General features: G+C 45.6%; 1 protein-coding gene across 5 annotated transcripts in view; it reads left to right on the plus strand.

Moving 5' to 3' along the window:
• Positions 1–26,649, plus strand: part of sars2 (seryl-tRNA synthetase 2, mitochondrial) — a 189,583-nt gene that overhangs the window by 24,636 nt on the left and 138,298 nt on the right. For 3 of the 5 annotated variants that reach the window (XM_068018940.1, XM_068018942.1, XM_068018941.1), the window contains 9 exons: positions 82–129; positions 2,017–2,125; positions 4,591–4,636; positions 6,020–6,107; positions 9,310–9,422; positions 11,001–11,094; positions 13,357–13,449; positions 14,199–14,264; positions 15,173–16,556. In XM_068018940.1, the coding sequence (XP_067875041.1) occupies positions 82–129; positions 2,017–2,125; positions 4,591–4,636; positions 6,020–6,107; positions 9,310–9,422; positions 11,001–11,094; positions 13,357–13,449; positions 14,199–14,264; positions 15,173–15,304 (789 nt within the window). In that variant the 3' untranslated portion in view covers positions 15,305–16,556. Of the gene's footprint in view, positions 1–81; positions 130–2,016; positions 2,126–4,590; positions 4,637–6,019; positions 6,108–9,309; positions 9,423–11,000; positions 11,095–13,356; positions 13,450–14,198; positions 14,265–15,172; positions 16,557–26,649 lie in introns of those variants that run through there. The other 2 variants (XM_068018944.1, XM_068018945.1) reach the window with 2 other exon arrangements.

Raw genomic sequence — 26,649 nt, forward strand, 5'->3', positions numbered from 1 at the left:
CGCCACAGAAGCCCTAACTTGGTAATCTTGCTGACAGATGGATTCAGTACTTTCTCATGCCCTGTGGTTTTCTCTCCCCAGGGTTTCATTCCGATAACTGTGCCGGATATGCTGAGAGGGGCTGTGTTTGTAAGTACAGAATTTCATAGAAGTTACAGCAAGGAAACAGGGCCATTTGGTTCATGCTGGTGTTTATGCTCCACACGAGCCTCTCCCATTCCTCCTCTTCTCACCCTGTCAGCATGCTCTTCTATTCCTTTCTCCGTCATGTATTTATCCAGCTTCTATGCTAATGTTAATCTATGTTAATCGTCTCAGCTACTCCTTGTGGTAGCGAGTTCCACAATCTCATCGCTCTGGGTAAAGAAATTGATTTTTCTTCCTGGAGCACTGGTGCATCAGCTGTGACTCTGTGGGACGCACTCTTGCTTCTGAGTCATGAAGGTTGTGACTTCACGTCCCACTCCAGAGTCTTGAGCAAAAAAAAATCTCAGCCGACATTTCAGTGCAGCACTGAGGGAGTGCTGCACTGTCAGAGGTTACAGCCTTTGGATGAGATGCTAAGCCATCTGTCTCGGGTGGATGTAAAAGACCCTGTGACACTATTCGAAGAAGAGCAAGGGAGTTCTCCCTGACATCCTGGCCAATATTTATCCATCTATCAACATCACAAAAACAGATGATCTGATCCTTATCTCGTTGTTGTTTGTGGGATCTTGCTGTGCACAACTTGGTTGCCTGTTTCCTACATTTCAACAGTGACCACACTTCAAAAGTATTTTATTGGCTGTAAAGCTCTTTGGGAAGTCCTGAGATCATGAAAGACACCATATAAATGCAAGTCCTTCTCGAAAACACTGGTATCGGAATGCTTGTGGTGCATGTTTGGAATTGTACTCACCCTTGTTGCAGAGTGGGTGGTACCCTGATTAAAATGAATAAATTTTTTCTCCCCATTAAAATAAGAGGGAGAGCAAAGATAACAGCACGTACATACCAGTGTTCCGTGGCGTAACCTCAAGGCCTCGTGCTTCTTGCATCTTATGTCAGCATCCAGCACTCGCACGTCAAGTATAGAATGAGGTGATGTAGAGCAGAGGAACCCTCTCCTCCCCACCGCAAGCCCCCATTTTATGCCCACCCTCGGAGTGTCCACAACTACACTCCTGATGTTTTATTTGGAAAACAGAGTGCCGTAGAAACACTTTTCACAATCTAGGATGCTCCAGTGCACTTTTTAGCCAATGCAATACTTTGTTGTAATGTGGCACCCAATTTGCACACAGTAAACTCCTGCAAACAAGCAGTGTAATAAATGACCAGATAATGTTTGTGATAAATATTGTCCTGGACATCAAGGTTAACTCTCCTGCTCTTCTTTGCAACAGCAGCTGTGGGTTCTTTCATGCCCATCTGAGAGGGCAGTCGGGGCCTCGGTTTAACATCTCAACCGAAAGATAGCATCTCTGACAGTGCAGCACTCCCGCAGTATTGTACTGGAATGTCAGCCTAGATTATGTCCCTGGAGTGGGACTCGAACCCACAACCTTCTGATGCTGAGGCTACCGACTGAACCACAGGTAAATCCTGTACACAGTGAGTCTGGCCTATATACTGAATGTCTCCACATTGGTGACCAGTCCCGTTGCTGCTGCAAAACAGACTTAGAATTATGGAGTCAGACAACACAGATGGAGGCCATTCAGCCCATCGTGCCTGTGCCAGCTCTTTGAAGGAGCTGTCTAATTTAGTCACATACCCTAACTTTTCCCCATAATCCTGCAGATTAGTCCTCTTCAACTACATGTCCAGTTGCCTTTTGAAAGCACCTGCAGTCTCTGCTTCTGCCACCCTTTCACGTAGTGCGTTCCAGATTTTAACAACCCTATTGTGTGAAGAAATTTCTCCTAATTTCCCCTCTGGTTTTGTTTTGCCAATTATTTTAAATCTATAGCCTCTGGTTACTTAACATGGCCGGCACGGGGCCTCTAATATTTAGAATTGCTATTTTTACAGGAGGGCTGCGGAATGAGGCCCAATGCCAAATCCTCCCAGGTTTACCACCTCGATCCTACTCGCTTTGAAGATCTCTGTCTAGCGGGAACCGCCGAGGTTGGCATCGCAGGTAAAACTGCCGAGGATGAGCTGGGAGTAACGTTGCGTAGACTAGTCTTGTATTCCCGCAAGTATAGAAAATTAAGGATACTAATTGAAGTGTTTAAGGTGATTAAAGGAGTTGATAGAGTAGATAGAGACAAATATTTTCTCCGGTGGGTGGGTGGAGTCCAGAACAAGGTGGCATAACCTTAAAGTTCGAGCTAGGCAGTTCAGGAGTGTAAATTCAAGACTGAGATCAATAGATTTTTGTTGAATATGGTTGTTATGGGATATGGAACCAGGATATGGTGGGTAATTGGAGTTGAGATGCAGATCATCTTTGATCTAAACGCATAGTGGAACAGGCTAGAATGACCTCCTGCAGTTCCCAAGTTCTGAAACTGAGAGATCAGTGAATTTAATGAGTGTACTACTGCTGTTCTTATAAGGGAGAGAAAAAGGCATTCAGCTCACCGAACTTTGTCCTGCAAATGCCCAATCTGTAGCATTTCGCTTTTGAGGAAGTCCCTCCAGCTTTCCACATTTCACTTTCAGGGGAACTGTACATTGTAGAACTGTTCTCAAATGGGAAATACTCAGATTTGAAGCTTGCAATAAGTTCCTCGCAAGCTTTCGGCTAGAGGATTCAGACATGCAGTGCTATTAATCCTCTGAATTTAGCAACATGACCCAGTGTGGAATAATTCTGGACATCGGACAAGAGGTTATTGGCTATTCTGCTTCATTTAAAAAAAAAGATTTGAGCTCAGATTTAGCTTGGGCATCACAGATGGAACAGTGTAACTGAGACAGTGAGCATTGCTATAACATGTTTACAGCACAAAGACAGGCCTTTCAGCCCGCTAATATTTATGCTCCGCACGAACCACCTCCCATCCTCCTCCTCACCCATCAACATATATTTCTGATCAGTTCTATGATAAGTGGGTGCACAATGAAAGTGCTCAGTGCAATGGAGTTTCACATTTAGTTTAGTTTAGTTTACTTTAGAGATACAGCACTGAAACAGGCCCTTCGGCCCACCAAGTCTGTGCCGACCATCAACCACCCATTTATACTAATCCTACACTAATCCCATATTCCTACCACATCCCCACCTGTCCCTATATTTCCCTACCACCTACCTACACTAGGGGCAATTTATAATGGCCAATTTACCTACCAACCTGCAAGTCTTTGGCATGTGGGAGGAAACCGGAGCACCCGGAGGAAACCCACGCAGACACAGGGAGAACTTGCAAACTCCACACAGGCAGTACCCAGAATTGAACCCGAGTCGCTGGAGCTGTGAGGCTGCGGTGCTAACCACTGCGCCACTGTGCCACCCATTTGACTGATCACTAAGCAGTGGACAACCATGACACCATTGCATTGTACGTAGTTTTAAATTTACTTTTCAATAATTTAACTTCCTGTTCTCTGGTTTACTTTCTCAGTTTAATTTGGCGTAATATTCTAGTTTTACTTTATACCGTAATATTTAAGTTTCCCCTCTCAGCAACAACAACTTGCATTTATATAGGGCCATTAATGTAATAAATTGTTACAGGAACATTATCAAACAACATTTGACACCGAATCACATGAGATGTTAGGGCAGATGACCAAAAGCTTGGTCGAAGTGGTAGGTTTTACGGAGTGTCTTAAAGGGGGAAGAGAGAGGCTGAGAAGTTTAGGAAGGGAATTCTCTTTCTCTTAACCAGAAACTTTCTGCACTGAATCTACAATGACAGTTAATGATCTTCTAATACAAACAAAGCTTCATGAAACTGGGAGAGGATATAATGAGACACTGAGGCGGTGTTTTATGAAGTGTTAGGACAGGTTAACAGAGATGCAGTCAAAAAGTTAGGTGTTGAGGCTTTTGAACAGGGGGGAGAGATAAACGAGGCAATAACAAATTAGGGAAAATGTTCTTGATTTGTGAAGGCTCTCAGGGTGGAGCAGATGGAGGTGGGTGAGATTGGGACAGAATTGGGGAGGGCAGTGCAAACAGAACATAGAATGGAGGGTAGAAACTGGAATGACCTAGTTGCCCTGTTAGTCAACTCCACATTAACAGGTATGACATTGTACGGAGGACTCTGTAACTTAGCCATTTGTACCCAAGCTTCATGTAACTTAAGACCAGAACTACGGGCCATAAATATAAAATGGTTACTAATAAATCCAATAGGGTATTCAGGGGAAATTTCTTTACCCAGAAAGTGATAAGAATGTGGAACTCACTACCACTGGAAGTGGTTAAGGCAAAGAGCGTAGATGCATTTAAGCGGGAGCTAGATAAGCACATAAGGGAGAAAGGATTAGAAAGATATGTTGTCGGGGTGAGTTGAACATGGGAGGGAGGCTTATGTGGAGCAGAAACAGTGTGGGTCTGTTCGACCAAATGGCCTGTTTCTGCGCTGTGAATGATTTGTAATATGTTTAAAGCAACTGTTTTCCTTATTGAAAGATGTTCTTGTTTTGCAGGTTACTTCATGGATCACGCTGTTAACCTGCAGGATCTGCCTGTCAGGTAAAATGAATTATTGAGGAGTGCTGGGTGAGAATGGAGAGCCGAGTGCTATCCTCCTCCTTTCTATTGACGTCTCAATCTGTCGTCGTTGCTGAGTGGCTTTGAAGGATTTCAAAGTTTGCTACACCACCTTTATTTTCCAATTTCTCCCCTCATCTCTTTGCAGTGTGGTATAGCCCCAGAGATGCTGACATCCAACTCACTCACCTGACCAATTCTCATGGTTAAGAACAAGCACCTTTAGCTTGTTCTTCAGGCTTCCCAAATTGCCTCACAACCTCTGGTTTACCTTTTGAAGTTTAGACACTCTTGTGGGAGTGTTAGACTTTCGCCTCTGTGTCAGAAATGTTGTGGGTTCAGGCCCAACTCCAGAGACTTGAGCAAAAAATCCAGGCAGACGCTCCCTGTGCAGCTCTGAGGGAGTGCTAAACTGTCGGAGGTGCAGCCTTTTGGATGAGACACTAAACTGAGGTCCCGTCAGGTGGACATGAAAGATTCTGCGGCGCTTATTTGAAGAACAGGGGAGTTTTCGATGGTGTCCTGGACAATGTTTATCCCCCAACCAGCGTCACTGAAACAGATTATTTGGTCATTATCATATGTTTGTGGAATCTTGCTGTGCATAAATTGGCTCCCACGTTTCCTACGTTACAACAATGACTACAGTTCCAGAAAGTGTTTCATTGACTGTAAAGCTCTTTGGGACTTGCTGAGATCGTGAAAGGCACTATATAAATGCAAGTCATTTATGTCACTATACATATTTTCCATTCAAAAAGCAAGTTGGATGAATGACCAGTGAATTTTTTTTTTTGGTGGTAGTTTAGGGATAAAATTTAGCTAGGACCCTGGAGCAGCTCACTGCTCTTCTATAAATATGGGATCTTCAACAGGCAGACAGGGCCACATTTTAACATCTAATCCAAAAGACTACCTCCAACAACGCAGCATTCCCTCAGTACTGCAGTCTACATTAGGTGCTGAAAACCAGGGTGGACGCTTAACCTCTGACTCATAGGTGAGAATGATATCAAGCCGATGCTTCAAGCCCAGTGAGTGGCTGTTTGACTGTGAAAGGCATCAGGTACCACTTCCTTCGCATTGCCTGGGCCCTAAGCTCTGGAATTATCTCTCTACCACTCTCTCCGCATTTAAGATGGTCCTTAAAACCCACTTCTTTGACCAAGCTTTTGGTCACCTGACCTAATATCTCCTTGTGTAGCTCGGTGTCAAATTTTGTTTGTTAATGCTCCTGTGAAGCGCCTTAGGATGATTTGCGACATTAACAGTCCCTATATAAAGGTAAGGTGTTGTTGTTGAACGTTGCTGGGGTGAATGTTGCCCATACGATGGGGGTCACAATGCTGGTCTCTTCTGTTTCAGAATGGTGTGCTGTAGCACGTGTTACAGAGCAGAGACGGACACAGGGAGGGAGGCCTGGGGACTGTACAGAGTTCACCATTTCACCAAGGTACCACTTCCTTCACATTGCTGCATATTTTGATTTGTTCTGAGGATGTGAGCAATGGGGCGGGGGGTTGCTGGTGGTGGTGGAAAGGGGAGCGGGTAGAAAGGGACAACTCCTAGTGTCCTGGCCAACAGACCTCCTGTCCAATCACCAGCACCTTAATTGGACTAACTGCTTATTCATCTCATTTGCTATATGCCCAGCGTTGTTCCTGGCTCACACTCCTACTGAATCAGGGGTTACTCGTCTAGCTTGATGGTGATCACGGAAGAAAGGCTGCATTTGTTGCCCATCTTGTTGCCCTGAGAAAGTGCTGGTGAGCCTTTGCCTGGAGCCACTGCAGTCCATGTGGTGAAGGTTCTCTGTCAGTGCTGTTAGGGAATTCCAGGATTCTGATGCAGCGACAATGAAGGAAAGTCCCAGGTCAGGACAGTGTGTGTGACTTGGAGGGGAACTTGGGAGATTGTGACCTTCCCATGAGGTTCCGGCCCCTTTTTCTTGTTAGAGGCCACGGAGAAGGGAGGTTGCTGTGGACGTAACCCTGGTGAGCAGTAGAAATGTATGTCACCACAATCTGTAACCTCATGGCCCAGCAGTTTCTTCCTTCCATGATCACCCATCAAACTAGGAGACTAACCCTGATTCAGTTGGAGTGTGTGCCAGGAACAGCAGTGGGCATATAGCAAGGTACAGCCAATAAGATGAATAAGCAGTTAGTCCAATTATGTTGCTGGTGATTGGACAGGAGGACTGTTGGCCAAGACACTAGGAGCTGTCCCTGCTGCTCTTCAAATAGTGGCATGGAATTTTTTTACTGACTCCTGAGCAGGCAGGGGAGACGGTGGCCGAGTGGACTAGCAATCCAGAGACCCAGGCTAATGCTCTGGGGACATGGGTTCGAATCCCAGCATGGCTGATGGTGAAATTTGAATTCAATTAATAAATCTGGAATTAAAAATCTAACCTAATTGTCAATTGTTGTAAAAACCCATCTGGTTCACTAATGTCCTTTAGGGAAGGAATTCTACTGTCCTACATGAGACTCCAGATCCACAACAATGTGGTTGACTCTTAAATGCCCTTTGAAATGGCCTAGCAAGCCGGTCAATTTCTCAGGGGATGGACGTTAAATGCTGGCCTAGCCAGCGATGCCCACATCCCATGAACGAATTTAGAAAAAAAGGCAGATGGAGTCTTAGTTTTAACATCTCATCTGAAAGGTGGGCACTTCTGACAATGCAGCAGTCCCTCAGTATTGCACTGGAGGGTTAGCCCAGATAGTGAGCTTAAGTCCAGGAGTGACACTAACTTGCATACTATCCAGAAGCAGGAGTAGGCTATTCAGCCCCTCGAGCCTGCTCTGCCATTCTATAAGATCATGGCTGATCTGTTTGTGGACTCAACTCCACTTTCCTGCCCACCCCCGATACCCTTTGACTCCCTTGTTTGTCAAGAATCTGTCTACCTCTGCCGGAAGAACGTTCAATAACCCTGCCTCTACCGCTCTCGGGAAGAGATTCCCATAGACTCTCAACCCTCAGAGAAAAAAGATTTCTCCTCATCTCTGTCTTAAATGGGTGACCCCTTATTTTTAAACTCTGCCCCCTAGTTTTAGTCTCTCCCACTAGAGGAAACATCCTTTCAACATCCACCCTGTCAAGACCCCTCAGGATCTTACATGTTTCCATACGATCACCTCTCGTCCTTCTAAACTCCAATGAATACAGACCCAACCTGTCCAACCTTTCCTCATAAGATAACCCTCTCATCCCAGGAATCAGTCGAATAAACCTTCCCTGAACTGCTTCCAATGCAATTGTATCCTTTCTTAAGTAAGGAGACCAAAACTGTACACACTACTCCAGATGTGGTCTCACCAGTGCCCTGCACAACTGCAGCAAAACATCTCTATTTTTATATTCCATTCCCCTTGCAATAAACGACAGCATTGCATTTGCCCCCTTAATCGCTTGCCGTACCTGCAGTCTAACTTTTTGTGTTTAGTGTTGGGCAAAGGTACCAAGAGTTATGATAATCTGGCGAGGTCTTTTCAGAAACTATCCTCTCAGTCTGTCAGTAATTGAATGGTATTAACAGAATCACAGAATAATACAGTGCAAAAGAGGCCCTTCGGCCCATCAAGTCTGCACCGATGCATTAAAGACACCTGACCTGTCTACCCAATCCCATTTGCCAGCACTTGGCCCATAGCCTTGAATGTTATGATATGCCAAGTGCTCCTCCAGGTACTTTTTAAAGGATGTGAGGCAACCTGCCTCTACCACCCTCCCAGGCAGTGCATTCCAGACCGTCACCACCCTCTGGGTAAAAAAGTTCTTCCTCAAATCCCCCTTAAACCTCCCGCCCCTCACCTTAAGGGTTATGGGACCATAGTTTCCATATTATCACCAGAAAGATAAGAGAGCAAAGTTACTTACCTCACTGATACAAGATGGTAGCCAAATCCTGGGAATCAAGACATGAAAAGAATGTAGGAAATGAATAGACAACGGTACTGTGAGAATTACAGTAGCAAATTTAAACTGGGGAATTTAAGTAGGATTTTATATCTCTGTGGTGAAAATATAGAAACCATAACATAGGAACAGCTGTTCAGCCTCTCCATACGATTCCGCCATTCAATTAGATTGTGGTTGACCTGTATCTTAACCCCAGCTACCTACCTCGGTTCAGTAATCCTTAATACCCTGGATTTACTGATTCGCTGAGAGGATAGTTTCTGAAATTACCTCCTTGTAACTCTTAATACCCCTGCCCATCAAAAATCTATCAGTCCTCGTTTTGAAATTTTGAATTTCGCCCCCTGGTCTCAACAGTGTTTTTGTGGGGGGGGGGGGGGAGGTGGAGTTCCAGATTTCCACTCCCCTTTGTGTGAAGCACTGCTTCCTGACCTCACTCTGAATGGACTAGCTCGAATTTTAAGGTGATGCCCCCTTGGTCTGGACTCTTTCCCCCCCCCCCCCTCCCCCACCAGAGAAAAGTTTCTCTCTCTACCTACCCTATCAAATTCTTTGATCGTCTTAAACACCTCAATCAGATCGACCCTTAATCTTCTCTACTGAAGGAAAAATACAAGCCTGGTCTATGCAGCCTGTCCTCATAATTTAACAAGAAATACACATTGAATAACCGAAGCCGACCTCTTCTCACCATGCTCAGTCCGCTTGCTTTTGTTCTGTTGAAGGTGGAGATGTTTGGAGTAACGGCTGCAGAGACGGGGAGCGAGAGCACAGAGCTCCTGGACGAGTTTGTAATGCTACAGAAGGAAATCTTCTCTGACCTTGGACTCCATTACAAGTGAGAGTTCCCGGGGAGGGGGCAGGGGGGGGGTCGGTGGCTGCACTGGTCAGAACTGCCATCTTTCGGCTAAAACATTAACCGAGGCCCCGTCTGCCCCCTCGGGTGGACATAAAAGATCCCATGGGCGCTATTTTGAAGAGGAGCAGGGGAGTTCTCCCCGGTGTCCTGGTCAATATTTTTCCCTCAACCAACATCACTGAAACAGACGATCTGGTCATTATCACATTGGTGTTTGTGGGAGCTAGCTGTGCGCAAATTGGCTGCTGCGTTTCCTACAGTACAACAGTGACTGCACTTCAGTGAAGTACATCATTGGCTGTAAAGCACTTCAGGACATCCTGAGGTTGTGAAAGGTGCTATATAAATGCAAGCCTTTTTATTTTTTTGTGGAATGAGCTGGGTTTCCTGCTTCCGATTGCCATCCAACGCCCCCCCCCCCGCACCCTCACTACTGAAAAAGTGCTCACACATGAGTGGCAAATAATGGATAAGGACAGCCTTGAACTCATCTGACATGTTCTCTCTATGTTTGAGTGTCCAGATAGAAAGAGACTATTGGGGAAGGTAATGGAGACCTATACTGCAGCAAAGAGCCAACATACGCAGAAGAGGAGTGAAGAACATTAATATAAAAAAGATAGGAACGGAAGGAGGCCATTCAACCCATCGAGCCTGTTCCACCATTCAATTAGGTCATGGTTGATTTCTATCGATCTCAGTCTTGAAAGATCCAGCCTTTTTGGGGGAGAAAATTCCTGATTTTCTTTGTGAAAATATACTTCCTGATTCCACTCCTGAATGACCTAGCTCTAACTGTAAGATTGTGCCCCCTTGTTCTGGATTCCTCCACCAGAGGAAATGTTCTCTGTCTCTATTGAAGCCTTTTATCATTTCAAATGCCTATATTTGAGTCATGGAGAGATACAGCACTGAAACAGGCCCTTCGGCCCACCGAGTCCGTGCCGACCATCAACCACCCATTTATACTAATCCTACATTAATCCCATGTCCCCTACCACATCCCCACCTTCCCTCAATTCTCATACTACCTACCAACACTAAGGGCAATTTATAATGGCCAATTTACTTATCAACCTGCAAGTCTTTGGCTGTGGGAGGAAACCGTAGCACCCGGCGAAAACCCACACAGTCACAGGGAGAACTTGCAAACTCCGCACAGGCAGTACCAGAACTGAACCCAGGTCACTGGAGCTGTGAGGCTGCGGTGCTAACCACTGCCCCACACCCCTCAGCCTTCTGAATTATTACAAGATCTGCTCAAGAGGTCCAGATGTTACCTGACCTCATCCTTACACAACATTAACCCCACTACCATCTGTTTCTCTTGGTGTTTATTTTCCCCCAGATGAGTCTAGTTTCCTGTGCTCATCCCTTGTTCCCCGGTGATTGTGTTCCCACTGCCAGATATTCTCTGTAGGAAGACATACTTCCCTACTGTCTGTGCTGATAATTGTCCTTTGCGTCTTCTCCATCCTGCCCTGCTGCCTTGCCCTGTCTTGCTGCCATTAATCCTGTGGGTAGCAGTATAGCTAATTATCTGGCTGTTATTGGCAGGGTGCTGGATATGCCAACCCAGGAACTTGGGCTGCCGGCTTATCGCAAGTTTGACATTGAAGCCTGGATGCCTGGAAGGGGTAATTATGGAGAGGTAGGTTGATGGATTCACTGTTGACTGTACTGACTTCACTGTCTACAGTGTATGACTGTGCTCTGCAGCTGTGTAATGAAGACACACCATCTCAGCTCCTCCCCATGTGAATATAGGTCTTGTGTGACTCCTGCAGATCTGGAATGCACTGCCTGAAAGGGCAGTGGAAGCAGATTCAATCATAACTTTCAAGAGGGAATTGGATAAATACTTGAAGGGGGGAAATCTGCAGGATTATGGGGAAAGAGCAGCGGAGTGGGACTAATAGGATAGGTCTTTCAAAGAGCCATCAAAGGCACGATGGGCTGAATGGCCTCCTGTGCTGTGTCATTTAATGATGGTAATTTCTCCAGTACACCCACCTCCTTCCCCTCCCCCACCTCAGTGGCTGCCCCACCCCTGTTTCGCCATTCAGTGTTCCTCAAGGCTGATCTGTATCTTCACTCCATCCACCTACCTTGGTTCCATATCTTTTGATATTCCATACAGTGCTTCCTCACCCTCCCAAACAGTCATAGTTTGGGGTGTGCCTCCAGTGCATTTGTCAAGACGAGGGCTACGTGTAGATTTAATGACTAGTTTGTTCATGTGACCATAAGGATAGTCAAGGATGGGAGAAGGTCATTGGCCCAAGCACCCAGCTTCATTTCGAACGTCTGAACTGTTTATGACGCTGTTGATTTACATTCTAGATTATCACCCTTTCAGTTCCTCCTAATATCGTGAGAGGATATCATCCGTCTTACCTTGAAATTTAACTTGCTCCTGTTCATAGAATGACAGAGTGCAGGAGGAGGCCATTCAACCCATCGTGCCTGTGCCAGCTCCTTGAAAGACCTATCCTGTTAATCCCACACCCGCTACTCTGTCCCCATAGCCCTGTGTTAATCCCACACTCGCTACTCTGTCCCCATAGCTCTGTGTTAATCCCACACTCGCTACTCTGTCCCTATAGCACTGTGTTAATCCCACACTCGCTACTCTGTCCCCATAGCCCTGTGTTAATCCCACACTCGCTACTCTGTCCCCATAGCCCTGTGTTAATCCCACACTCGCTACTCTGTCCCCATAGCCCTGTGTTAATCCCACACCCGCTATTCTGTCCCCATAGCCCTGTGTTAATCCCACACTCGCTACTCTGTCCCTATAGCACTGTGTTAATCCCACACTCGCTACTCTGTCCCCATAGCCCTGTGTTAATCCCACACTCGCTACTCTGTCCCTATAGCACTGTGTTAATCCCACACCCGCTACTCTGTCCCCATAGCCCTGTGTTAATCTCACACTCGCTACTCTGTCCCCATAGCCCTGTGTTAATCTCACACTCGCTACTCTGTCCCCATAGCCCTGTGTTAATCTCACACTCGCTACTCTGTCCCCATAGCCCTGTGTTAATCCCACACTCGCTACTCTGTCCCTATAGCACTGTGTTAATCCCACACCCCCTACTCTGCCCCATAGCCCTGTAAATATTTTCCCTTCAAGCATTTATCCAATTCCCTGTTGAAAGCTACTACTGAATCCGCTATCTTTCAGAGCACAACAAGGCAATGTATAAAATTTGTTCTCCTTATTTCATTTCTGGTCCTTTGCCAATCATATTTAAATTGGTTGGCTGTTCTACCAGCCTGAAATACTTTGAAATGATAGTCTGCAGTTTATCTTTTATTGTAAAACTTAATCTTTTCAATATCACGACAAGATCACTTTCTTGTCCACGTTCTTTTTGGCAGTTTTTCCCCTCGCTGCAGGATGTAAATTTGATTTTTCTTTTATTCGTTCGGGGAATGTGGGCGTCGCTGGCCAGGCCAGCATTTATTACCCAGCCCTAATTGTCCTTGAGAAGGTGGTGGTGAGCCACCACCTTGAACTGCTGCAGTCCATGTGAGGTAGGTCGACCCACAGTGCTGTTAGGAAGGGAGTTCTGGGATTTTGACCCAGCGACAGTGAAGGAACGGCGATATAGTTCCAAGTCAGGGTGGTGCGGACCTTGCAGATGGTGGTGTTCCCATGTATCTGTTGCCCTTGTCCTTCGAGGTGGTAGAGGTCGTGGGTTTGGAAGGTGCTGTCTAAGGAGCCTTGGTGAGTTTCTGCAGTGCATCTTGTAGATGGTACACACTGCTGCCACCGTGTGCTAGGGGTGTATTATCGAAATATAACATTTCCTGAAGCGTAGGTCTTTATTTCCACTCCTGTGTTGTTTTTAATTCTCTTTTTGTTTCAAAAAATACACGGCAGTAATTTTATTTCTCCTTTCGAAAGCTTTCCAGTGCGTCCAACTGCACAGACTACCAAAGCAGAAGATTGAATATCATGTACTATGAGGAGACTGCTCGTTTAAAGTACGCTCACACTGTAAGTAGGAGGCCTGGCTCTGTCTCATGAATCCTATTAACATTTGGAACACCTCAATTCGATCACCCTGTGACCTTCTGAACCTCGGGGATTAATCACAAGATCGGTTCAGCTGAAGACCAATTCAGTCTCGTCCCTCCACAATACCAACCCTCGAATGAAAGAAATTGCATTTCTATAGCACCTTTCACAAGCTCAGGACATCCCGAAGCGCTTTATAGCCAATGAAGTCCTTTTGATGTGTATTCACTGTTGTAATGTAAGACTTTGGGAGGGCGATAAAAACGAGGCAGTCTGTTAAAGGTCCTGGAAAGGTAGGACCTAGAGTAGAAAATATCAACAACCTGCATTTATATAGCGCCTTTATTGTAGGAAAATGCATCGTGAGTAATCGTGCCTTTAGCGCAGTGAGGAATATTGGGTGGGGTGGGGCAGCTTCGAGCGTGTTGGGTGGTGTATTTGGAACACGAGAGGTCGGTTCAGGAAGAGAACTAACCATGGTATCATTGATGAATGATAGTGAGAGAGGCAGAAGGATCAGGAGAGAGTAAGACTGGAGGTTAGAGATTATTAGTCCTATTAGATGACGGCCTTCCCTTGTTTCCTGTGCAGGGTGTGAGGGAGCTGTCTCGTTCATTTTGTGAATTGGAATACTAGGGCATATTTTTTGTATTTCTATTTTGCGTCCGCACCGTGTCCTTTGAAAGGCAATCGCATGGTTATCTGTTTCTCCCTCTGTTTCCACACAGATTAACGGGACTGCATGTGCTGTACCTCGCACTCTGATTGCTATCTTGGAATGTAACCAGTTAAAGGTAAATCCCATGATTCGCAGACACTCTATTTCAAAGCAATGCTGGGAAGAGAGACAATCTGTGAAGAATTCTGCATTTGATTCACATTCCTGGCTAATCATACACTCGTACAGCACAGAAGGAGGCCATTCAGCCCATCATGCCCACTCCCACTCCTCCTTCCCCGTAGTCCTGCAACTTTTTTTTGCTTTTCAAGTATTTATCCAACTCCCTCCTCCCTAGTTTTGGAAGATTCCAGCAAATAGTTTTCATCTTGTTATTATTCCATGTGGAACACAGCCCCGAGTTCATTTTATTCCCTGGTGCTTATTTTCCTTTTAGATGTTCTGACTTTAGATGCGGCAAAGTGAGTCATGCCTGGCTGTCCGACAGTGGTGTGCCTCACAGCCGAACCAGGAGTTTGCTGCAGCCAATTGTGACGTCCCTGGCAACATCCTCATTTAGTGAATTTAGCTCAGACCAAAACATCTGTCTGGTCAAAGAGAGATACAGCACTGAAACAAGCCCTTCGGCCCACCGAGTCTGTGCCGTCCAACAACCACCCATTTACACTAATCCTACATTAATCCCATATTCCTTATCACATCCCCACCATTCTCCTACCATCTACCTATACTAGGGGCAATTTACAATGGCCAATTTACCTATCAACGTGCAAGTCTTTGGCTGTGGTAGGAAACCCACGCAGTCACAGGGAGAACTTGCAAACTCCACACGGGCAGTACCCAGAACTGAACCCGGGTCACTGGAGCTGTGAGGCTGCGGTGCTAACCACTGCGCCACTGTGCTGCCCCGACATTGACCAGTCGGATGGGCTGATGGGACTGGAGGATGGAGGAAGGGTGTGTAAAGTGTTTTTGTTTTTAAGTTATGCTTTAATTCTAAACTTAAGTGATTTTGCTCTTCAGGATGGTAGTGTCCGGGTTCCAACAGTCCTCCAGCCATACCTTGGCAGAGAAGTGATCAGTCACCCCACGCACAGTCCTTTACTGTATATCGGGCCCAACCAGTACCAAAGGAATCTCAACAAGACAGAGTGAGGGACAACTACTTTCAAGCAACCAAGACCTCTGAGCTCTCCAAGTTGGGATTTGTTGAGACTGTTGGCATAGAGACTTGACTAAGTGTGGCCACCTCACAAATTGACTCTTTAGTCTCTCTCGTTTCACACTGCTCGGGTTGGAAGCCCATCCTCTAGACTTTTTCTTTTTTCCCTCCTCCACTTCTCTTCCCTCCTCTTGCTGAAGATGCAGCCCCATCCTCGGCAGAGACTTTACTCTGAGCCACTCAGCCCCTCTTGTACCTTGCGCAAAGTTGAGCATAAACCAAGACAGTTTGAGAGGGTGGGGAGGAGAGATCATTCCTCGAATAATGTCCAGACAGAAACTTTCCAGGGGAGATCACCAGATAAGCTTTCAGGAGCAGGTACCCTCACCATCTGCAGTGTAGAGGGTGCTGCGGTTGGTTGCTGCTGTTGCCTGTTTCAGAAAGGAGGGCTTCCCATCCCTTGTGTGTTTTTCAGTCTGATAGACCCCAAGAATGGCCAGGACATTGCAAAACACCTGGCACCTCGTGTAAACATTTCACAGTCAGCAGATTAAGCAGGACAGTGTCCCTTTAAATGTGACTACCAAATTACAGTGGAATGCGATGGCATCCTGCACCATGATTGGCTGATCCATTCAGGAGTGGCAGGGCAACGTTGGCAAGGCTGACATTCCATCCATTAGAGGTACGGGGCGAGTTTCCACGTTGAGCATCCTCTCTGAGTTTGAAAGTCTAGCGATTCACCAGCCAAGGCGCACAATTTTCAAGACCCTTTAAGATTGGGGTTGCCCAACGTTTTATCCAATTGGTGCCCCTAAAACCCATCAACCCCCCCCCACCCCTGGGCACACCATACCACCTTTGGTTGTCCTACCTACCATCCTGCCCCAGAGCCAGCGGGTGCCATATACACACAGACCCTACTGTCACTGAGAGGCTAACCGGGAGTGCCCCCCTCATGTGTTCCTTCCCTTGTCCCTCTTTCCCCGAAAGACCCTGACTTAAAACTTGGCTGACCTCTTTACTGTACAGCTGCTGTTGAGAACTCGCAGGTAGTTTATCTTGGCGGGCAATTGTTTAAGAGCAGATGGTGGAATTTTAATTTTACCACAGGCGATCATGTTCAAAGATTTCTCAGCAGAGATTACTATTCGTGACGTGAAAAGGAATTGAATGTGAATCATTGATGGCAGAATTATCTGCAAAAGGAGAATAAAAAGTTTTTTTAATGTATATTAATTTTAATTTGCAATCCGCTTCAAAATATCTATTATTTGGATTGAACTTGCCTCGGCCGTGACTTGGACCTTTTACTGATTTGTAATATGTTGCACCCATTGCTCTCAGCAGCTGTGCTCATTGCTACTGTTTTCACTTTGCCTGGTTTGTTGGTTTTATTTCTGAAGATTGCCACTTGCGAGAGCCGTGCAAATCTGCCAACCCTTATTTAACCTTTAGTCATCCCAGTCCTCTTGCTAGAATATTAAGGTGTTGGCCATGGCCTAGTGGGCAGTACTCTTGCCTCTGCGTCCCGAAGGTTCAAGACCCACTCCAGAGACTTGAGCACATAATTCTAGGCTGACACACTCAGTGCAGTACTGAGGGAGAGCTGTGCTGTTGGAGATACCATCTTTCAGATGAGATGTTAAACCAAGGCCCCGTCTGCCCTAGGTGGACTATTTTGAAGAAGAGTAGGGGAGTTCCCCCTCACCCCCAGAGCCCTGACCAATATTTATCCCTCGATCAACATCACAAAAACAGATTATTTGGTCATTATCATATCGCTGTTTGGTGGGAGCTGCCAATTTTATGCGGAAATGTAATTTCAATTAAGTATTCTTACTATTTCACTATCACAAGGTATTCTGGATGAGGAAGGCCATTCAGCCCATCTTAATTCATCCACACGAAAAGACTTTCCTTGTCTCTCAAATGATTTCAAGGGTCTGCCGCCACATGAATTCTATTCCATGTAATCATTCTTCGTGTGAAGATGAATTTCCTGTTATCAGTCCTAAATTTGCCACTTTACTAGATATAACCCATGATCCACTATTGCAATTTCAAGTCATATTCCAGATTTATCAATCTTATGTAGCTGCGTGAGATCAGCTCGGATTTTTCCTCATAACTCTGAGACCTTCCAGTTGTAGGGATGAGTGTTGTAGCTCTTCTCTGTACTGCCTCCAGCACTCAAATGTCTACTGTGTGTCAGTGGCCAGGTAACAATAAAAGACTTACATTTCTTTCTTTCTTTGGCCTCCTTGTCTCGAGAGACAATGGGTAAGCGCCTGGAGGTGGTCAGTGGTTTGTGAAGCAGCGCCTGGAGTGGAAATAAAGGCCAATTCTAGAGTGACAGACTCTTCCACAGGTGCTGCAGATAAAATTGGTTGTCGGGGCTGTTACACAGTTGGCTCTCCCCTTGCGCTTCTGTCTTTTTTCCTGCCAACTGCTAAGTCTCTTCGACTCGCCATGCTTTAGCCCCACCTTTATGGTTGCCTGCCAGCTCTGGCGATCGCTGGCAACTGACTCCCATGACTTGTGGTCAGTGTCACAGGACTTCATGTTGCGTTTGCAGACGTCTTTAAAGCGGAGACATGGACGGCCGGTAGGTCTGATACCAATGACGAGCTCGCTGTACAATGTGTCCTTGGGGATCCTGCCATCTTCCATGCGGCTCACATGGCCAAGCCATCTCAAGCGTCGCTGGCTCAGTAGGGTGTATATGCTGGGGATGTTGGCCGCCTCGAGGACTTCTGTGTTGGAGATATGGTCCTGCCACCTGATGCCGAGGATTCTCCGGAGGCAGCAAAGATGGAATGAATTGAGACGTTGCACTTGGCTGACATACGTTGTCCAGGCCTCGCTGCCGTCGAGCAAGGTACTGAGGACACAGGCTTGATACACTCGGACTTTAGTGTTCCGTGTCAGTGTGCCATTTTCCCACACTCTCTTGGCCAGTCTGGACACAGCAGTGGAAGCCTTTCCCATGCTCTTGTTGATTTCTGCATCGAGAGACAGGTTACTGGTGATAGTTGAGCCTCGGTAGGTGAACTCTTGAACCACTTCCAGAGCGTGGTCGCCGATATTGATGGATGGAGCATTTCTGACGTCCTGCCCCATGATGTTCGTTTTCTTGAGGCTGATGGTTAGGCTAAATTCGTTGCAAGCAGCCGCAATCCTGTCGATGAGTCTCTGCAGACACTCTTCAGTGTGAGATGTTAAAGCAGCATCGTCAGCAAAGAGGAGTTCCCTGATGAGGACTTTCCGTACTTTGGTCTTCACTCTCAGATGGGCAAGGTTGAACAACCTGCCCCCTGATCTTGTGTGAAGGAAAATTCTTTTTCTGAAGACTTGAACGCATGTGAGAGCAGCAGGGAGAAAAAGATCCCAAACACTGGGTGCGAAAACACAGCCCTGTTTCACGCCACTCAGGATAGGGAAGGGGTCTGATGAGGCGCCACTATGCATTTACTAAGCGCGTTTCAAGACCAAATCCCACCCTGCCCTCTACTTGAAACACTCTCACATTTACTTTTTGGAAGGGGTCTCTGGAGCAGGAACCACGGTTCACATTTCCACCCTTTCTGGAAAGAAAGATCTCGCACTTTTCACAACCTCAGGATGTCCCAAAGCGGGTACGGCCAATCCTGCACTTTTTTTTTTAAATCTAATGTCGGAAACACCAGCCAATTTGTGCACAGCAAGCTCCCGCAATGTGACAACTGGTGATGCTGGTCGAGGGGTAGATATTGACCGGGAAGCTCCCCTGCACTTCCTGGAAATAGTGCCAAGGGATTGGGGGGGCTGGGGGGGGAGTGTAAAATAGATTCTTGTTTTTAGTATGTCTGCTGAAAGGCGCCTCCAACAGCGCAGCACAGGGAGTGTCAGTCTGGATCATGTGCCTCAAATCTCTGGAGCAGGACTTGAACTCTCAACCATCTGATTAAGCGGTAGGTTGTGGTCAGAGATGGCAACTTTACTGCTGCCTTGGCCTGATCAGTTAAGGCAGCAGAGACTGTGGATCAAAACCTGGGGCCTACGGGGCTGTAGGACACAGTACCACATCACAAAGTCAACTTCAGCACAGCGTCGAGAACGTAGAGCCAGCTTTAGAGGTGACTTCTGCCATGGAACAGTGTTTATTGTGACAAGAGTTTGAATGTTGCTGCTCACTGTTTCTGAATGGAGCAACCTGGTTAAATGTTCTGATTGGTGGGTGATTTTCTGCTGTATCACAATAATTGGGTTTCCAATCACATGTCCAAGGGTCAAGATTCCATTATGCAAGATCCATATCTTCACTCTGCACATGCTGGCTTGCCATAGCAACCGATTTGAGTTGAGTCATGTTGGCGGAGATGCCTTTGGTTATGAAATCATTATCACTACTTTGAGATGTCAATCAAAACCCAAAAATGGAGAAAATTTGTTGTGATGCCAAAATTTATTTTTCTGAGAGTGCAGCTCTTCATGCCGGTTTCTGCAATGTAGGACATGACACAGGGGAGCAGGAGCAGGCCACTCAATCCTTTGATTTGCTGTCAGAATGTATCGGTGACTTTATACAACAAAACTGGTTTAGTTCACCAGTTTTAGCCCCTGCTGAAAGCATAGGTTCTCGGCAATGTGTGGCTTTTATAGGTACCAACAACACCAACTTTCATTTACATAGCGCCTTTAAAGTAGTAAAACGTCCCCAGCAGAGCTATCAGACAAAAGTCAAGCACACAATGAGCTCTGGAATTCCCTCCCCGAGGCCCCTGCCTCTCCACCTCTCTCTCTTCCTTTTAAGCCGCTCCTTAAAACCTATCTCTTTGACCAAGCTTTTTGGTCATCTGACCTAACATCTCCTTTTGTGGGTTGAGGCTTTATAACTCTTCTGTGAAGCGCCTTAGAATGTTTTTATTATGCTACAGGCACTATATAAATGCACATTGTTGTTGTATTCAGACGGGTGACCAAAAGCTCACTCCAGGAGGTAAGTTTTAGAGGGGGAATTCGAAAGCTTGGGGCCCAAACAGCTGACGGCACGGTTGTTAGACATGGGGCAATTGAAGTGCAGTAGAAACTGACTTGGACTTTGGCTCCTATATTCGGCTTGTCAGTCCAATTTATGGCATCAAGGAGCCATTAATAATTGAGAAGCAAAAAATTGAACTTCAATTAAATCAAGAATGTAGCTCAAGTTTGAGTCCGCTTCAGTTAACGACACATTTTGAACAGCTGAAAGGAATGATCAATTCTGGTGGTCAGATTTTGTGCTCATTAGGATATGGGGTATCTACTGGTGAATATATCAAGCATTCCTAGGTCAGATATATGACAGGTTATCCACAGAGGCAAACCCTTTAAAACGTTGGAGTTAATTTTGAAGCTGCATAGAGTGGCCCCACAGGTTCAGGGCCAGAAGGGAGATGAGTGGGTAACTCGCCCATCAACCTCACCTCTTTAAGTGACTGGGAGCAATTTTCCGCACATAATTAGTATTAAGTAACTATTCCCCGTTCACTGTCTCCTGCTGGAGAAATAATCCTGCATTCGGGAGACTCTGCTGTAGTTTTGCTCATGAGTTCGAAGGCTGCTGCAGTTCATCTGCAAATAGACTACTACACGATGGGCTGAATGGCCTCCAGCTGTGCTGAAAGAGTTTAAGAATGCCACCAAACTGACAGAAAACCATGCAACGGTGAGAACCAAGCATATTTTATAATCATTTATGTTAAAGGTGCACTGTCCTAGAAACTGCATTGAGATGCAGAAGAAAATACTTTATAAAAGCACGACTTGCAGCCTGGGTGTCCTTTGAGTCTGTGGTCTGCATAACAATGTTGTTCTTTCTCATTCAGTGCACTATACTGCAATCTATTGCGTTGGACTCACATCCTGTTGTCTGCATTCAGATGCAGAGCCTATCCCTGTATCTTTTCTGATGGTGACCTTGACAGCAGGAATAAAACTGTCTGCATTGTCAAGAAGGCTGGTACAATTGTCCCTTCTGCAATAGCAGGAAACAACAAACAGCTGACAGTTAATAACTCCTTACCATGGCATTTTGAAAGACAGTTTATTGTTTTGACCTTTACAAAAGTTTCTGTTTAATTTTATTCCCCCGGTTTCCACTTTTAAAAAAAATCTCCAAGATACTCAAGTTGGTGTGTGGTTCCACAAGCAGCCGAATAGTAACTTGCACTTTCTGTCTGTGTGAGCCCTAATTGTATCAGGAGGCTATTTGGCAGCGAAAGGCATCACAGCTAAACCCAAGCCTTTCCTCACCCAATGCACAACAACAATCTGTATTTATTTAGTGCCTTTGACCTATTAAGGCATCCCAAGCTGCTTCGCAGGAGCTTTGGCAGAGAGCATGGTGACACTGAGTGACATAAAGAGATATTAGGACAGGTGACTCAAAAAACTTAGTCAAAGTGCTTTAAGGAGATGGAGGTGAGGGTGTGGTCAGCAATGATAGAGGGATGAAAATCAAAGTGATGTACTGTCAGGAATAGGAAATTAGGGTTATGGGGAGAGACTTGAGAGGCTGGAACTATTTTTAGTGAAGCAGAGAAGAATAAGAATAGATATTTTTAACGTGAAATGATGAAAACTGATGGGCAGGAAAAGGGCCATTGAACCTGCCCAATGATGGCTGGAGCATCGTGACTGAACATAATTCCAACACCACCTCCTCCTCCTCCCTCCATCTCCTGGGGGAGACTAAAAACACAGGTCCAATAAGGTGGAAAAAGTATTCCAGATAATTCCCCTCTGAGACTATCAAGCAATCGAAACCGGTCCAGAAGATCACATGGACCAAGTGTTATCTGTTTATCCATTTACCTTCCATATGATGCAATCTGTGCCGCAGTCAGGAGCCAGTCCAGCTCCTGAAAGCAATCAGCACCCACTACACTAGCCACCATATTATGAAGGGTTTTGTAGGATGAATAGGGCAATAATATTTCCTCTAAATGGAGAGTCAGTGACAAAGGATCATCAAGTTGTCACTGAAAGTGAAGAGAATAGTTGGACAAATTTCTTTATGCAGGCGATGGTTGGACTATGGAATGCTTTGCCACAGGGAGTGGTTGTGGTGGAGATTAGTCCAAGGCCGGTCAATGAAGCCATGAAGCAGAGGAAACCACAGACGTAATTGGATTGGGTTGGGATTGCACTGGCTGAGACATAATGAGCCAAATAGCCTCCTTGGTTGTTGTAAACTTCTGTGGTTCTCGGCATGTTTTCCAGCAAAGGCCACTGGATACCAGTCAGCAGAGGAAACCTTGGCTAATTCTCATGAGTACCAGCATCTCACCCATGTACCTACAATGTATCTCCTCAGCCTGGTGCAGAGGTCAAAGCAATTGTTTGGAGATGAGTGAAAAGATCTGGACTCCAACAGAAAAGTGCTGTGCTTGGATCACACACTCTTTGCTGAGTAATACTTGGGTGCGATGGTATCTCCAAATTTGCCAAGTGTTTGACAGCGTTTCTCCTTCCAATATTATCACCTAAGAAGGGTTGGCTGTTTGGTTTGGTTCTATGGGCGGCAACCCATGCACCCACCCTGTTAACCTCACTCGAGAGTCCATCCTCCACGTGAACTGAAACAGTGAGAGTTGGTAGGCTGTTTGACAGTGGTAGAACAACCAATCCTGTCCTCAAGTGGTGTTAATCCTGCACACGACCCTTCCTCCAGACATGATTGGACAGGAATTGTAATTTTTAAAAATTTGTTTATGAGATGTGGGCATCACTGGAAAGGCCGACATTTATTGCCCATCCCTAATTGCCCTTAGGACGGTGATGGAGAGCTGCCACTTTGAACCACTGGACTCCGTGTGGTGGGAAATCTTGGCTGGTCTTTTCCTCTCTCCATCATGCCCCGCCACCCCCTGCAAGACCCACGCATTGACATTAATCGTAAACCATCTCAGCACGGAGCAAGAATCAAACCTCCATGGTCTGTGTGGCTCAGTCCTACACTTGGGTAATACCTTTAACCCACTGAACCACTGGGAGAGCTCATTAATTTGATTCTCTTTCCAATTGTAGCTTGAGATATTTAAGCGGAAGGAAAAAGTAATAGAAGGAAATGCTGAGATGAAGTAGGGTGGAAGGAATCATAGAATCTTCCAGCACAGACAGAACATAACATAACCTCAGGACATCCCAAAGCATTTTACAGCCAATGAAATACAGTCACTGTTGTAATGTACTTTCTATGTAATTCTCTATGAAATAAATGGGAGAGATAGCTTACCACTTATTTATAACACACAAACTCACACAGTTAGCACTTTGTCTGATTACAGGAGGAAATATAATAGCTTTTTTTGGGTTTAGATGCTCAGCTATTGTTCTCTGTCACAACCCTTTCACTCAGAAAACAAAGACATGACAATAAAGTCAGTACAAGAGCAGGAGGGGAGTGTGTTCAATAATTCAGACAGGGCCTAGGGAGGAAAACACATTCAGCCGAGGTAGCAGCTGTCGTGAGAGATTACAGCGTCTGAGTGTTGTGAGAGGACAGTCCCACCCAGATGTGCTCACTCAGATTGATCACCTGCACTCCACACTTAACTGGCAGGAGTGAAATAACGAGGTCCTGTTGAATTTAGTGCAAGATATTATTGAATGTAAAGTGGCTTTGTTCAGTTATATAGAATTTACAGCACAGAAACAGGCCATTCGGCCCAACAGGGCCATACTGGTGTTTATGCTCCACATGAGCCTACTTCATCTCACCCTATCAGCACCTCCTTCTATTCCTTCCTCCCTCATGTACTTATCTAGCTCCCCCTTAAATGCATCTACACTATTTGCCTCAACCACTCCATGTTCCACATTCTCACCATTCTCTGGATAGAAAGGTTTCTCCTGAATTCCCCAATGTATTTATTAGTGACTATCTTATAGCGTCTGGTTTTGGATTCCTCCACAAGGGGAAACATCTTCTCAATGTCTACCCTATCAAATTCTTTCATATGTTAAAAGACTTTAATCAGGTCACCATTCAGCCATCTCTCTTCTAGCACTAGGACCTGGCCAGTCTTTCCTGATGGTTATAACCTCTTCGGGTGTCATCCTTTTAGTCAATTTTTTCATCTACTCCAGTGCCTCTGTATCCTTTTTCAGAATATGGAGCAGAAGTGTGTTCAGCTTGGAACGGGCTTTAATCTCATCGATGAAATAACAGAAGCCAGGAGGTGAGTTTGAATCAGGGCCTTAAAGAGGAGGAGGTTCGAGGACACTTCCAGACTGTGGTGCCTGGATGACTGAAGGCCCAGTGAGGTGACGGGGAGGGGAGAAAGCAATAGAGGCCAGAGCAACATAAGATCATAAGAAATAGGAGCAGGAGTAGGCCATTCGGCCCCTCAAGCCTGCTCTTCCACTCAATAAGACAATGGCTGACCTAATTGTGGCCGGAACTCTACTTTCCTGCCTTTCCCCCATAACTGTTTACTCCCTTGTAGATGAAAAATCTTTCTAACTCAGCCTTGAATCTATTCAATGACCCAGCCTCCACTGCTCTCTGGGGAAGAGAATTCCAAAGATTAGCGACCCTCAAAGAGAAGAAATTCCTCCTCATCTCCGTCCTGAATGGGAGACCCCTATTCTGAAAATATGCCCTGTACAGTTGGGTGTGCTGGAGGAGGTTACAGAGATAGACGAGAGCGAGGCCATGAAGGAATTTAAATACGAGTATTTTAAATTGGAGGCATTGGGTGACTGGGTTGATTGATTTTAAAATTCACATCCTTGTTTTCAAATTCCTGTAATCGCCTCCAGCCCTACAACACTCAGCGATCTCTGCACTCCTCTAATTCTGGCCTTTTGAGCATCCCCCGATTTTAATCACTCCACCATTGGCAGCCATGCCTTCAACTGCCTGGGCTTCCCTCCCTAAACCTCTCCACCTCTCTACCTCTCCTTTAAGACACTCCATAAAATCTACCTCTTTGACCAAGCTTTTGGTCACCTGTGCTGATATCAATAGCCTGTTGATACTGACCGCCCTACCAAAGGATGGGTAAGGTTCCAGGAGCTACAAAACTGGACCCCCCAGCCTGAGGGAAGGGAAGAAGAAAGAAGACAAAATAAGTGACAGCCATTCGCTGGTTCATTCCTCAGGGCAATGACTTGACCAATCAGAGTCAAGTAGCCCGGTTTAAATTTCAAACAAAACTTGACAGTTAACTGTCAAGTCACCATAAACTGGTGTATTCTCCATGGCAATGCCTCTACCAATCAGAGTTCACTTGCCAACCAATCAGCACTCTCTTCTCATACAGTGTAAAGCTGTTGTTTTCCCTTACATTGGTATTCTTGCGGAATGTCTTGATGAGTGCAAGATGAAACGCTTCGATAACATGTCTCTATTTTCAGCAATACCGAAGAAGAAAGTATTGGAAAGGAATTTTGGAGGTGTTTATTTTCCTCCTGTTGGCTGAAGCTTCCCACAACCTGGGATGAAATTCAATAAAGGTTTAACGCTGTGTATTTCCCATTTTATATTTATGTCCAGTGCCTGGACTCAGGGCCAGAGCGTGCTCATTGAGATGCTGCCGTTGATGAATCAGTCAGAGATAAAGTAACAGTGAGTGATAGATTGCTCAAGATCACTGGAGCCTGAATTGAAAAACTCTACCACTGTGTGACCTGGACTTTATAACCTACTCACTCAAACTCGGGAGAAAAATTGCACTTCCAGTACGCCTGGACGTTAATCTTCGTACTTCATGAGCTTCCGATGCCTGTGGATGTTGCTTCGCTGCATCAAGGGAAGGTTCAAAAGACTTGTTACATCAGAGATCAAATAAAAATCGAAATAAAATGTTGTGCTTTTAGGCTATACAAAAATATTAATTCCATGCTCTGCGCCAAATATCATTTGCTCCTTTCAAACCAGAGTGTAGCTTTACAGGAACAGTGTCTGAAAGAACAAAGAACAAAGAACAGTACAGCACAGGAACAGGCCATTCGGAAAGGAAGGACTTGCATTTCCATAGCATCTATCATGATTCCAGGATGTCCCAAAATACTGTACAGCCAACTAAGTACTTTTGAAATGTTGCCACTGTTGTAACGTAGGAAACCAATCAGCCAAATTGTTGCAGTGTGTACCATCCAGAAGATGCACTGCAAAAATTCACCAAGGCTCCTTCTACAATACAGAGTCAGACATTTAGGACTGAGATGAGGAGAAATTTCTTCACTCAGAGGGCTGTGAATCTTTGGAATTCTCGACCCCAGAGAGCTGTGGATGCTCAGCCGTTGAGTATATTCAAGACTGAGGTTGACAGATCTTTGGACACTAAGGGATTTGGGGATAGTACAG

The sequence above is a fragment of the Heterodontus francisci genome, chromosome 40, assembly GCF_036365525.1.
Source record: "Heterodontus francisci isolate sHetFra1 chromosome 40, sHetFra1.hap1, whole genome shotgun sequence".
Lineage (NCBI taxonomy): Eukaryota > Metazoa > Chordata > Chondrichthyes > Heterodontiformes > Heterodontidae > Heterodontus > Heterodontus francisci.